Raw genomic sequence first — 13,712 nt, 5'->3', positions numbered from 1 at the left:
TAGTTCCTGTGGATAAAATAGTATACCTTCTGTCAATAACAATTTATATTTTTTTTTAATGAAAGCATGACAGAGTTGATACCATAATAACCACTGTCATGGAGGATATCCACAGAGATGATGAAGTTTTAAAACAGAGAAAAGAAAATTTGAATAAGGAGAAAGTGGTTTCTCAAGAAGATGATGAAGTTTTAAAACAAAGAGAAGAAAATTTGAATAAGGACAAAGGGAAGAAGATGGTTTCTCAAGATCCTCCAATGGAAAAGGAGAAAGTGGTCAGAACAACAAAGAAAATTGTTGAAGCAATGTGCTCTCCCTACAATGTCAGAGCAGTGAATCTGAAAGGAAAGCTGAATAAAGAAGAGAGAGAAATAATGTACTGGTTGATGGCAGATGAAGAAAGTGAACAGTAAGTTTTGAATTACATAATTATATTCTTATTCAGTTCTTTTAACTAACATTAAATATGAATTTGAAATCAGTTATGAGGTAGTTTATGAGAACGACAAGATCACATTGTTCAAGATTGACTTCCACAGCCTTGCTCCACGTACATACGTCAGGATCAACATCATAGATGCATGGGTTGTGTTCCTCAACCACAATGAAAAATTCAAATCAAAGGCATCACCGAGTCGTCTTTTCATCAACACCACACCTACGGTACAGTAAACGATTAAATAAATAATAGTATTACATTAAAAGTTAAAATATATTTACAAAAATGTAAACATGACAGATTTACAACATTACTGCAAGGAGATCTGGTTGGACTGAAGCAGAGAGTCGAGAAAGATTTTGCTCAAACTTGAATGAATTTGTGTCAAAGATTGAAAATTTCAAATGGGAAAATTATGACCTGGTAAGTAATAATTAGATATACATTACAGAACAGGGGTGCGTTATAATGATAACCCATATTTATGTGATAAGCTAATAACCCTATCATTTTATGGGTCAAAAGTATCATTTTTACTAAAAATGATATTTTTCGTCCATAAAATGATATTCTGTTCTATAAAATGATACTTTTCTTCCATAAAATGAGGGTTATTAGGTTATCATCATAAATATGCGTTATGATATGATGACATCCCTTACAGAACAACATACCTATATTTTTGAAAATGACATTTATATATAATGTTTTAAAAATTAGATATTCTTTCCGATCTGGGCGTATGAACATTATTATATCATCTGCTTCAATCTCAAAATGCAAATGATGGATGTGATTGACAATTCTCTGGTTAGTGAAGATTTACTTGAGAAGAAATATGAAGATGCACCAAGTACTCTGGTATGTTTAGTTAAATGCATTCAATATTTATTAGTTAAAATGCATTGAATATAATTCAGTATGGAACATAATATAATTTTTAATCAATCTCATGTATGTTTTGTGTTATTTGAATAGAGAAATTTCTTCCGAACTTATCTTGGAAATGGAGTCAATCCATCAATGGGAAGAACTGTCAAACTGTCAAAAACCAGATACATGAATATGCCATGGCAGAACGATACAAATAAAGTTGACTGTGGAATTTATGTGATGCGCCATTTGGAGACTTACATGGGTGGTCCTGTTCGTAACTGGAATTCAGGTTTAACGAAGAAGGGAACAGAGTCTTTCATAAAACTCCGTGCCAGATATACTGAAGCATTGCTTATTGGAGATACTAACAAGAAGGCTTTTGAGACACTTACAATGATAAAGAAGAAGTTTGAGAATGACAGCAAAAAAGGAGAAATATGTTGAAAAGATGATCAGAGAATTTGAACCCAAAATAGTGGTTTGTAATAGTGGTTTCGAATATAATCACCCAAAATTATCATTTTATCTGCTGCAAGTATGATTTTGTCATTTTATCAGTCAGAAGTATCATTTTATCATTTTATCTGCTCCAAGTATCATTTTTTCAGGTTAAAGTATCATTTTATCAGTTTATAAACAAAAGAATGATGTTATAAGCCAAAATGTCATTTTATAAACCCAAAGTATCATTTTATCTACTGCAAGTATCATTTTGTCATTTTATCAGTCAGAAGTATCATTTTATCATTTTATAAGCCCAAAGTATCATTTTATTAAACAAAAATGTCATTTTATCAGAAGTATCATTTTATCAGTCAGAAGTATCATTTTATCATTTTATCTGCTGAAAGTATCATTTTATCAACTGCGAGTATCATTTTATAATTTTATAAGTCAGAAGTATCATTTTATCAGCTTATATATCATTTTGTCAGATTAAAATATCATTTTATCCGTTGAGAGTATCATTTTATCAGCTTATATGTCATTTTTTCCAGCTTATACATGATTTTATAAGGTTATTGTCATTTTATTTGCTGCGAGTATCATTTTTTCAGGTTAAAGTATCATTTTATCAGTTTATAAACAAAAGAATGATGTTATCAGCCAAAATGTTATTTTATACACCAAAAATACCTAAACTATATCAAATGGCTTCAATCTGTCTTCTCATTGACTCTACCACAATTTCTTGAATCATGACGACCCATCTCATGACATTTACCACACCGTCGTAGAGGCTTATTTGCTTTCCTTATTGCACTCTGCCTTTTTGCTACTTTGCCACTAGCTGATCCTTTGGTACTAACAACGTCTGGAGGATGTACATCAATTACATCAGGTACTGCCATTCCATAAAAATCCTCAATCATCTTCTTCTTTTCAATGACTGAAGGTGCTGCACAATTTCCAAATATATGCTGTTCCAAATCATCAAGACCAGCACTTAACAAAGACAAATGATCAATACTTCCTTCAGACTTTTGGACTAATCGATAAAAGTTGGAGAACAACTTTTTCTTAACTTCCTGCTTTTCATCCAAATCTGCAAGATAAAAGATAACATTATTACAATAAGTACTATCATTTCTCTGACTGAAAAATAGAATTTTTACAAGTAAGGTTAAAAATGGAACACACGTTCAAATGGTTGTTGTTCCTCAGATGGTAGACCATGTGCTGCCTTTAGTAAAGAGCTCTTCAACCACCTTCGACCAAAATATTTCTCAGGAATGAGATTAGCAGACTTATTCTTCAACAAACAAAATATATGACAGCATAACAAACCAATTCTGGAAAACTTCTTGCAACTACAGTCGAATGTGTCTTTCTTACAATCATACTTAACATCCAATGTTCTACCATATTGGTCCTTGACCTGATGCATCTTGATGTTATCCTCAACAGTAGTTATAGAAACAATCTCACATACCATACTTATTTCCTGTTGTACATGTTTGAAAATAGAATCAGTGTAGATTGTAGATGCATGCTTCTCAATAGGCAATTGGGTTGACAAATCAGGAATAGTTGAGTAATCCAAGTAGTTCAATCGTGAATTGGCATTCCTTTGATCTCCCACAGCATAATTAAAGAAATTGATGAACTGTACAAGATTTGCACGTGGCTTTGTGTAGTTTTTAAAAAAGTTATTCTCCGATTCAGACATCGATGTAGTCCTAAGAAGCGACCCCATGGGAAAATCTCGAAAATAAGCAGGAACCCAAAATTCTCTATCTTCAAACATTGATCCAAACCAGTGCACGTCTTCTAATCCATACCGTTCCATTATATCATTCCATATTATATCAAACTCATCAGGCTCTAACAAATCAGACCAAACACATGCATTCAACTCTTTTTTGAAATCTTCATTACCAAGTAAAGATTTGGGCAACTTATCTGACACCTTAACCATGATATGCCACATACACCATCGGTGCCTTGTTTGTAAAAGTACTTGTTGAACAGCAAGTTTGATCCCCCAATCTTGATCAGTGATAATCAATTTGGGTGCTACCCCCATGCATCGAACAAAACAGCCAAACAACCAAGAATAGGATTCTCTACCTTCACTTGATAACAAGCCAGCTCCAAATGTAACTGGTCTAGAATGGTTATCTTTTCCAGTGAATGGAGCAAAAATCATGCAATACCTTCAGAATATAGCATAAAAATGAATTATATTTATCATAAAATGGTTAAAATGATATAGGTTTGATGATGTTTTTTGGTGGTTCTGTTTTATTTGAAAACTGATACTTTTGCATCATAAAATGATAGTTTGAGCGGATAAAATGATACTTTTGCATGATAAAATGATAAAATGATAGTTTCGGGGAATAAAATGATAGGTTCTGTGAATAAAATGAGTATATTCTGAGTATCATTTTATCAACCAAAAGTATCATTTTATTAGTAAGAAGTATCATTTTATCTACTGCAAGTATCATTTTGTCATTATATAATTCAGAAGTACCATTTTATAACATAAAAATGAATTATATTTTCATGCATATAGAAAAGTATCATTTTATCAGCTATAACTATCATTTTATCAGCAAAAGTATCATTTTATTAGTAAGAAATATCATTTTATCTACTGCAAGTATCATTTTGTCATTATATAATTCAGAAGTATCATTTTATCAGCTATGACTATCATTTTATCAGCAAAAAGTATCATTTTATCAACTGAAATATAATTTAATCAGCAAAAAGTATCATTTTATGTCTATTAGCAACAAAAGTAATATACCTGTTAGTGTTGTATGTTGAATCAAATGAAATTACATCTCCAAACATATGATAATTTCGTCTTGAAATAGCATCAGCCCAGAAGAGTCTAGTTAACTTTCCATGAGATCCTATCTCAATTTCATAATAGAAGGCATCAGATGATTCCTTTTGAGAACGCATATAATCAAAAATCATTTGAGCATCTGAACCATCAATATTGGACATAATATCACGATAACCATTTCTAATATCAATAATATCACATCCAACATTTTCAGGTCCACCCATTATCTCCTTCAAAAGTTTGAATGTGAGAGTGGGACCAATATTTCACCTGCCACAATCCTCCATAAACCTCCGATGGATAGGATCCAGATTGCGATTGGCCATCATAAAATGCCTATGCTCATCCGCAACCATTAAGTGATTATGATACTCAACAAACTGATAAACCTCATATCCTCTGCTCTTGCCATCTGAATAATATCTCAAATTGAGCTTAGCAAGACATTCACACCTAAATGACCGACACCTACGCTTTTTAAAAGACACTTCAGTTGATTGGGATGCATGACCAGGTATAAAATTCTTAGAGCCTTGTCTGCTGCAAGCCAAATACTGCCACTTAGTAATACCTTGAACTGATTTGTTACCCATTTTACGAATGCCAAAACCAACTGAATGAGCATAATGTTCATAGAAACCAACTGCTTCTACTAATGTATTGAATTTCATACCAATCATTGGCTTCAAAGCATCATCACAAACAGGAATGTACATACCTACAAATCAGTAAAAGTATCATTTTATCATAGTATCATTTTATCATAATATCATTTTATGCAGTAAAAGTATCATTTTATGCAGTAAAAATATCATGTTATGCAATAAACCTATCATCACAAATAGGAATGTAAATACCTACAAATCAGTAATAGCATCATTTTATCATAGTATCATTTTATCATAGTATCATTTTATCCGACAAAACTATCATGTTATGCAGTAAACCTATCATCACAAACAGGAATGTACATACCTACAAATCAGTAATAGTATCATTTTATCATAGTATCATTTTATCATAATATCATTTTATCCGACAAAACTATCATATTATGCAGTAAACCTAACATTTATAAGCCAAAAGTATCATTTTAACACATAATCGACAATACATAATATAATCAAATAAGAATTTCAGTACATCAGAAACATAAACCAATCAACAACTAATATTATTCTAAAATCAAATTCAATACATGAATATGAACACAATCAATAAGCTAAGTAATAGATAATGATTGTTACCTTCGTTATTTGCTACAGATTCCATCGAAGCAAATTTTCACAGCAATTGAAGAGGTAATCAATGAAAATAAGAACGCAAAATTGAAAACATCTTCCCGATCACAATTATGGAAACAAAATCTGGAGAATACGGAATAATGAAACAAATCGAAGAAAATCTGGAGATGTTGAAATAAAATAGGCGAGAAATATGGAAGATGAAGATGAGAGAATCGATCTTAATTGTGAAGATGAAGATGAAGGAGAGAATTGAGTTCAAAAAGAATGAAAGCGTGATTCGCGCGTTTGGAGTAGAATTCAGAAATTAAATGAGGAAATTACATTTTTACCCCTCTGCGCCTTTTTTATAAGTAAATCTAAGTTTGAATCTCAACCACAAGATTATCAAATATGTGTGGTCCAGATTTGGTTATAGAGTTATTATGTGATTTGGGGGTTATGATATGATCACATCCCTATATATATATATATATATATATATATATATATAGGGATGTACTAATATGACAACCCTCTTTATTGTAACACCATACCACCATTTTAGGCCATTGGATCTGAAAATCGTGTGCTTGTCATGCTGCCACGTGTAAAAACACGGAGGGGTAAAATAGACAATTTCTAATTTTACGTTACCAGATTGCAGTGCTATGAATTGAATATTGCAGTTTACCACAACTGCAATATCTAATACAGTAGACTGCAATATCTAATATAGTAGACTGCAAACCCGTGTTTTTTCACGAAACTTAATCCTAGGCGTCCATAGATGAGATCTAACGGACTATATTGGTGGTATGGTGTTATCCTATCTATGGTGGCACCCTAGTGCACCCCTATATATATATATATATATACACACCCTTATGGGTACTCTAAAATCTTTGTTTGCCTCATTTGTGCTATTTATTAGGATCCATGATGTAGACCCTATATGTCGATGCCTGCCCGGGGATATTATATGGATTATGTGCGACTCCATCTCTGATATCTGCTCTAGTTCATGAACATGTGTTATCGCTAAGCACAGATGGGATGAATATGTAATTATGTAAAAATATCTATATTAAGTAGTACTATTAACTTTGTGATACCACGTGAATGAGAAAATATGTTATGTTGTTTTGATTTATAGGTCATCAAGTGTACCAATTTATTCTGTTACATTTCTGAACATCGAGTGACAGACATGAAAATGCTCAACATTGTTTTGAAATTTTCTGAACATGGTAGGCAGTAACAAGATTCTTCTTATTGCTGAAGAATAATTGCTAATCATATACTCCTTATTGCTTTTTTCTAAAACCTCTTGTCCTTTATTTACAGTTCATTATGTTTCAGTTAACCTATGAATTATTAGATGTTCAATTCCAAACAATACAATGTGGACAAGCAATGATAAACAGCAAAAAAGTGTGATCCAAAAAATCTGTAAAATTTTGACCTAACATACAAATTACAAACTAAGAAACAGAAGCAAGAAACATTACGTTGTGAGCAAAACTGAGCTAGCTACCAAAACAGTGTTCATATCTTGCTCCTCATCCTCACTAACTTGGCCAACGTCTCTTGCGCCGCCAGCGTCTGCGCGTGGTTGTGTCCAAGCATCACCGTCCTGATACTAATGCACGTCCGGCATAGCTCCTCCCCGCTGTCAAAGTGGCCGCCTCTCAGCAGCAGCCTCGCTCTCGTCTCCATCAGCGTGGCCTTGAGAAGTGTCACCTCCTGCCACACGTACTCGTCCACCCTCTGATTCGACTGCAGTGCCTTCTTCCAGCACAGCGAGCCATGGCACCAGTCTTGGATCTGCGACACGAACGACTTCTCCACCTCCTCCAGCACGTTCGTGCACACCTTGAGGAGCTCTAGGGCCGAGTTACACCTCGAGAAGGTCGAGAAAGCCCCTATCGCTAGAGGGAGAGCCGTCCTCTTGATGAACAGGACCATGTCGATCGCCTTGAGCTGCACTAAAGGGGGCTCGGACTTGAACCCAAAGACGAGGAAGGCCGACGCCCAGAGGTGGTCGGATGTAGCCAATGGATTCCCGAGCTTCCTCACTCCTTGGACCGTGGCCTTAGCTGCACCTAGGCCGTATTTCCATCTAGCAAACGTCCGTGTGATGGCGTGGAACTGAATCCAGCAGCCAGGCTGGCGGTTCACCTTCCACGCCAACCCGAGCCGGACTAATAAAAGGGCGGACTCCTCCTCCCCCTTCCATGTCTGGCTTGACACACAACCCGAGCAGCAGCACAAGGCGAGCTTGAGACACCGTGTCCATTTCCTCAACGTGTTCGTTTTACACGCTGCGTTGTTGGCAGCTGCAGTTAGCAGATTCACCGGGACAGGCGATGGGGCGAACCACGCCCCGACCTGAAGCATCCTCGAAGCAAGGAGGTTCCGATTCCCCTTCGACTGCTGCAAAACAGCAGCACAGAATGACAAGACCTTCATCAAAAAAGGGCTAGTTCTACAAAACTGCTGCTCCTCATTGCTCAATCCAGAGCCCCCATTGACCTCTTCGTGCTCGACCTCGTTCAGGGCCTCAAACAGATTCGACGGGAGGATCCCAAGCTCGGAAACCAGACATCCAACAACCCACAGCCCGAAACTCGACCTCCCAAGCCTCTCAGCAAACTTGTCAAGAAACTCAACCTCTCCAGCCAAGAACTCCCTCCTCCGCCTCCCTCTCACCAAGGCCATCGCATCGGGATGGGGCAGCGTCTTCAGCTGCACTGTGTCGAAGCTCATCACCCTAGGCAGCCGCGTGGTGATGATGACGTGAGTCCCACCCGTGTTCCTCGGGATCAAGTCATGGAGATCCTTCCCCTCCCACCATTCCTTCTCTGTTTCAAGATTATCAATAATCAGCAAATAAGGCAAGTCTCTAAACAGCTCCCTCTTCACCCTCTTAAACGCCTCCATCTCTTGCTCCTCGAAGCTCCGGATCCTCCCCCTCTCCTTCTCCTCATCCGCACTCACATCCAGCCCCATATTCACCGATATGTTGAGTATATTCTGCCTGAAATACCGCGCCTCCCCTCCGAACCACAGCACCATTTTATACCTCTGCGAGTAACGATAAGCAAACTCCAAAGCCACCTCCGTCTTCCCCACTCCCGGAGGCCCGGTTATACACACAACGCTACCCCCCTTCGACTTCCTATGCTTGGTGGCTCTCTTCACCGTCGGCTCGACCTCCACCCACGCCTCCAAATTCGGCTCCTGACACCTCCCAACATCCATACTAATGAACTTGTTACTAACTTTGCTTTCACATTCTTGCTCCAAGCAACCAAACAAGGCACTCTCAATCTCCAAAACCTCCCTCTCTCTCCCAACAAAGAACTTATTCCTCTGAAAAGGAAGCTCCTCACACACATCAATTTCCCTCTCCACAACACTCTTCCTCCCAAGCTTCCCTCTCAAAATCCCAACCGCCCTTGAAACGCAGCTCCTCCAACTCCCCTCACTCGTCTCGAGTCTGAACTCATTGCATCGCATCAGGCCATCCAACGCCTCCTTACACTCCTTGTTGCCGTCCGCGTGGGCGCTGAAGAGGCTCGCGACCTCCTTAGCGTCCGTGTCGAAGAAGAGAGGGATCAGATTCTTCTTCTGCGCGAAGAATCTGATCTCCTCCAAGCTGTGGTGGTTGAGCAGAGCGTAGTCCGTTACAAGGATTACGCCGAATGTGACAGAGCAGATCACTCTATCGGCAATCTCGTGGCTCTGATTATCCGCATACACAGCTCTGTCCGCCGTGAATGCAGCAATCCCCTGCAACTCCAGCTCCGACTTCAGCCACTTGCAGAACCTCAGCAGATTCGGGCTCTTCCCGTGGAAACCGATGTAGACGTCGCAGCTCCGGAGCTTCGAATTGGCCCCCGCCGGAGAAGTGAAGGAAATGCGGGGGATTGGGAAGGAGAATGAAATCCGCGGCGGCGCGGATTCCGGCAGCTTGAGCTTCTCCGGCGGCGGGGTGTAGGAGGTGCTGGGGAGGTCGTCGGATTGGGAGCCGCTGTAGGAGAGGGTGGCGGTGGTGGCGTCGTCGGAGTTGAGCCGCGGGGAGATGTAAGGGGACTGGAGAGCGGAGACGAATGCGGAGGAGAGAGGGGAAACCGGGGCCGAGCTGTACGGAGATGAGTTTAACGGTGTGGAAGCGATCTTGATGGTGAGATCGACGGTGGAGATTTGCGCCATGTTGCGTTAATGAATGCGGAGGCCCCCCTTTTTGTTTTTTCTTTTTTACAAGGGAGAGAGCAGAGGAAGCAGGGGAAGAGGGAGTAACCATACCATTTTTTTGAATTGAATGGGGTGATTGTGACAGGAGCAGAGGATGAATGAATGCAACAGTAAATAAGACTTTTTTCTTTTTTTTTTTCAAATCAACATGTGAATTCAGGAATCATCATCTTCTTCTTCTGAATTGCCAGACTTTCTCAGCTTTTGACACTGTTGAAGGTCACAGAAAAATTAGTGTAGAGATTTTCTTGTGTGAATGATTGGATGAACTATTTTGGGCAACAAAAATGCATTGCTTTACATTGAAAGCTCTCAAGGAAAGGGAGAGACCCCTTGTGGAAAGAAACCCATCTTTGTAATTCTGTGAACAAGCTGTACATATGGGAGAATCTTAAGTGTGGGTTGGATCTGTGGATTTGAACATAAAATAAGGCAATAAATGCTTTAAAAGGAGCTGCAGAGTGTGTAAATATAGCAGTATTGAATATTGAATATTCCAAGGCCTCCTATTTTAATAGATTTTCCTTGGGCTTAGTATTCCACTTTTTGTTTTTAGTGTTGTAGGATTGCAAATATTACTACTAAATTCCACTAATTAAAAACAACAGGTAAATTTTTTCTGTTTTTAATCACAGAAGCCAAGGATTGGTCAGACTTGATTATCTGCTTTAAATTAATTAAATGGACTTTATATGTGAAAACTGAAGTGGTATTTTTCTTTTCTCTTTTTTCCTTTCCCTCCAAAAATTGGGAGTTTGTTTTGTGTGTCTGTGTCTGTGTGTGGTCATCCGACACAATTGTGACAATATTGCTGTGGAAATTGGACCAAGACCGGTCCAACACCCCTACCACTGCCAGTAATTGGTGGCCATCTTCAAACATAAATTAAATTCTTTCTAGGTTTTGGCAGAATTCAACAGAATCTAATCCTGCTACTCACACAATTGCTGAGTTGAACGATTTCTGATCCAATTATTTGCACTGAAAATTTTCACAAATGGTTATACACTATGGTTCTGAGAATTTTTGTGTACAATAAATATATATAAATTTTGAATAGTCAGACACTTAGAAATTCAAATTAAAAGAAGAAAATGTGTTTGTTATCTCTTTATCGAAATTTGGCTTGGCTCAAACCAATCCAAATTCGGCGTTAAGCCAAATCAAATCGAAATGGGCTCAAACGAACCTAAATTCGGCTTAAGCCAAATCAAATCAAAATAGAGACCGCGGTTACATCTCTTCCATCAGTTTTTCCATAACAATGAAAGATATTTTATACTAGTATTTTCTTTTCACAAAATAAATAAAAAATTCATAATTAGATTTTTTAAAGAAAAATCAGGTCATTATACGTCTCCCTCTCCTCGATTACATACATGATTGTTCTCGTGTACACAATCATTTTCAAATAGTTTGTTGCATTAGTGTATGATTTTGAAAATCTATATTGTTTATAATTGATTAATTAGTTTAATATATTCATGGGGCAAAGCACAGTGCAGTTCCTCTCCGGGCAACCTGGCTGCATGTGCCTCCAAGACCTTGCACCTCTTTTTAATAAATCTCTTTGGTCTCTTTCCAATTTCTTAGTTTAACAACATTATTTCACCTCCTTTAAATTACTGCCATTTTATAATAAACAACTGCAATCATGTGTCATATGATCACCCCCCCTAAAAATTCTTCTTTCAATGAACCTGCACAGCTGTATATTATTAAATGTCTCTAAATATTATTTTTACATTAATATGGGAAATATAATAATTTATTAATAGGGCACTGCATATAAATAACCTATCGAAGTAATAAAATCATCATACATTAAATAAATAATATATAGGTTAATTATTTATGCACTCTGTCGAGCTATAACTATAAAGAACTAGCTTAGTAGTACTGTATTTCCTTAGCAAAGAGAATACTACTGTTTAATTTTTGTGCAAGCCATTAGCTGGACGCAAAATTAATTGAGATTTGCAACAGTTTTCCGAAGCAAATAATGGTTGATGCTCTATTATTTGTTAATTTAAACTTGTAGACTCATTATTTTTCGGCTAAGTGGATTAGTTCAATTATTTAGCTGCATTCAAAATCCATAAATAATTACTACTAACGATCAAAATTTGATTTGAAATAGGTAAGTTCCACCCAACTTATATTATTGCGTAAAGTTTATGAATATTATTAACCTATGAAACTAATGGACCAATCTAGCTCATTTCATATAATATACTATAATTTAATTTGATCGAAATATTAAATTAGAAGGAATAAGAATGGAATGGTTTTTCCCATAATAGATGAAATGAATGATTATCCATATGGAAAATGAAATGGGGATTCTTCAGGGGAAAAAATTGTAAATGAATGTAATGGAGATAAGAATGACCCAAAAAGAATTCAATATAGATGTAAGAGCATCCACCATATATCAGACTTTTGGTGCAATTTATTTTACGGAGATATATTTTCACCATATACCAAATTTGCAATTCACTATTTGAATATATCTAATTTTACTATTTGAATATTTCACATTTCTCAAAAAGAAAAATATACCCTTCCAACAAGTAACAAATTCTAAAGAGAAAAATAAATTATTTTTCAAATTAAATAAATAGTGCAAGATGCATTCTAAAATATAAATGTATAATACTTTCTCAAATACTTTCCTCCTTCGACAATGATTTTTTTTAAAAATCAAATATGATAGTTATAAGATTTTACTTTTTCATTGATGGAGAAGTAAAGATACTTCTTTAAAATGGAAAAATGTACATAATAATTTTTCAAATACCTTTGTACTTAGAAAATGATTATTCATTAAAAAAATATATATACATGGTGATTATAAGACTTTTCCGTAAGATAATATTATCAAACTATAAAACAAAAAGGAATAAGGATGAAATGGCGCCCATTCTCATAATACACGAATTAGAGTGTCTATTCATATGATAAATAGAATGTTGACTTTTAAAAAGAATATTCTAAACAAAGGAATAATATAGAGATAGGAATGACTTATCTCCATTTCGTCGTACTTAAAATTGGCCTAAAAGATTTAACTATAATTATAACAGATTCTCTACAGTGTTGATAAACATAATACAAATTGTTGTGCATGAAACGTAAGTAATTTCTCTATAAACTCATGAATTTGCTACAGTGAACGGTCTCTTCATTTTCTTTTTCTATTTGCTATATATATTATTTTGTAGTAGTTTTTAGTATTAATTTAATTTTCTGCATTTTCAAAGTACAAACTATAATTTAAAATAAATACTAGTATGCTCTTATTTCAAAATTATAAACTGACTTATGAGTTTAATTTGCCTTTACTTGGTGGTTGGAGATTACTGTAGTACTCCCCCGTTGTGTCTTAATAGAGACGTTTTATTTTCTGCATTCATTTTATAAAAATAATACTCCTTCTATCACATAAGAATATGTACTCTTTCTTTTTTAATCCGTCCCACAATAATATGAATTTTCTAATTTTGAAAACTATTTTCTCTCCATTAAGATGAGACTCATTCTCCACTTACTTAAATTACTTTTTCTTTCTATCTCTCTCTTACTTTTTCAATTATGCATTAAAATTCGT

General features: G+C 36.1%; 1 protein-coding gene across 1 annotated transcript; it reads right to left on the bottom strand.

Moving 5' to 3' along the window:
* Positions 1-7,254: 7,254 nt before the first annotated feature.
* Positions 7,255-10,512, bottom strand: LOC125211055 (P-loop containing nucleoside triphosphate hydrolases superfamily protein). The gene has a single exon (XM_048110732.2). It carries the CDS (start codon positions 10,058-10,060, stop codon positions 7,391-7,393), a length of 2,670 nt encoding a protein of 889 aa, XP_047966689.1. The 5' UTR covers positions 10,061-10,512; the 3' UTR covers positions 7,255-7,390.
* Positions 10,513-13,712: the final 3,200 nt, after the last annotated feature.

Source organism: Salvia hispanica, chromosome 3, assembly GCF_029641045.1.
Source record: "Salvia hispanica isolate PSC_SH4W2 chromosome 3, Shi_PSC_v1, whole genome shotgun sequence".
NCBI classification, from domain to species: domain Eukaryota; kingdom Viridiplantae; phylum Streptophyta; class Magnoliopsida; order Lamiales; family Lamiaceae; genus Salvia; species Salvia hispanica.
The sequence above is the reverse complement of the archived record's forward strand: the minus strand, read 5'-3'. Positions and strand labels throughout refer to the sequence as shown.

Coding starts and splice junctions, on each gene's coding strand:
- LOC125211055 (XM_048110732.2), bottom strand. CDS start 10,060: ATGGCGCAAATCTCCACCGTCGATCTCACCATCAAGATCGCTTCCACA.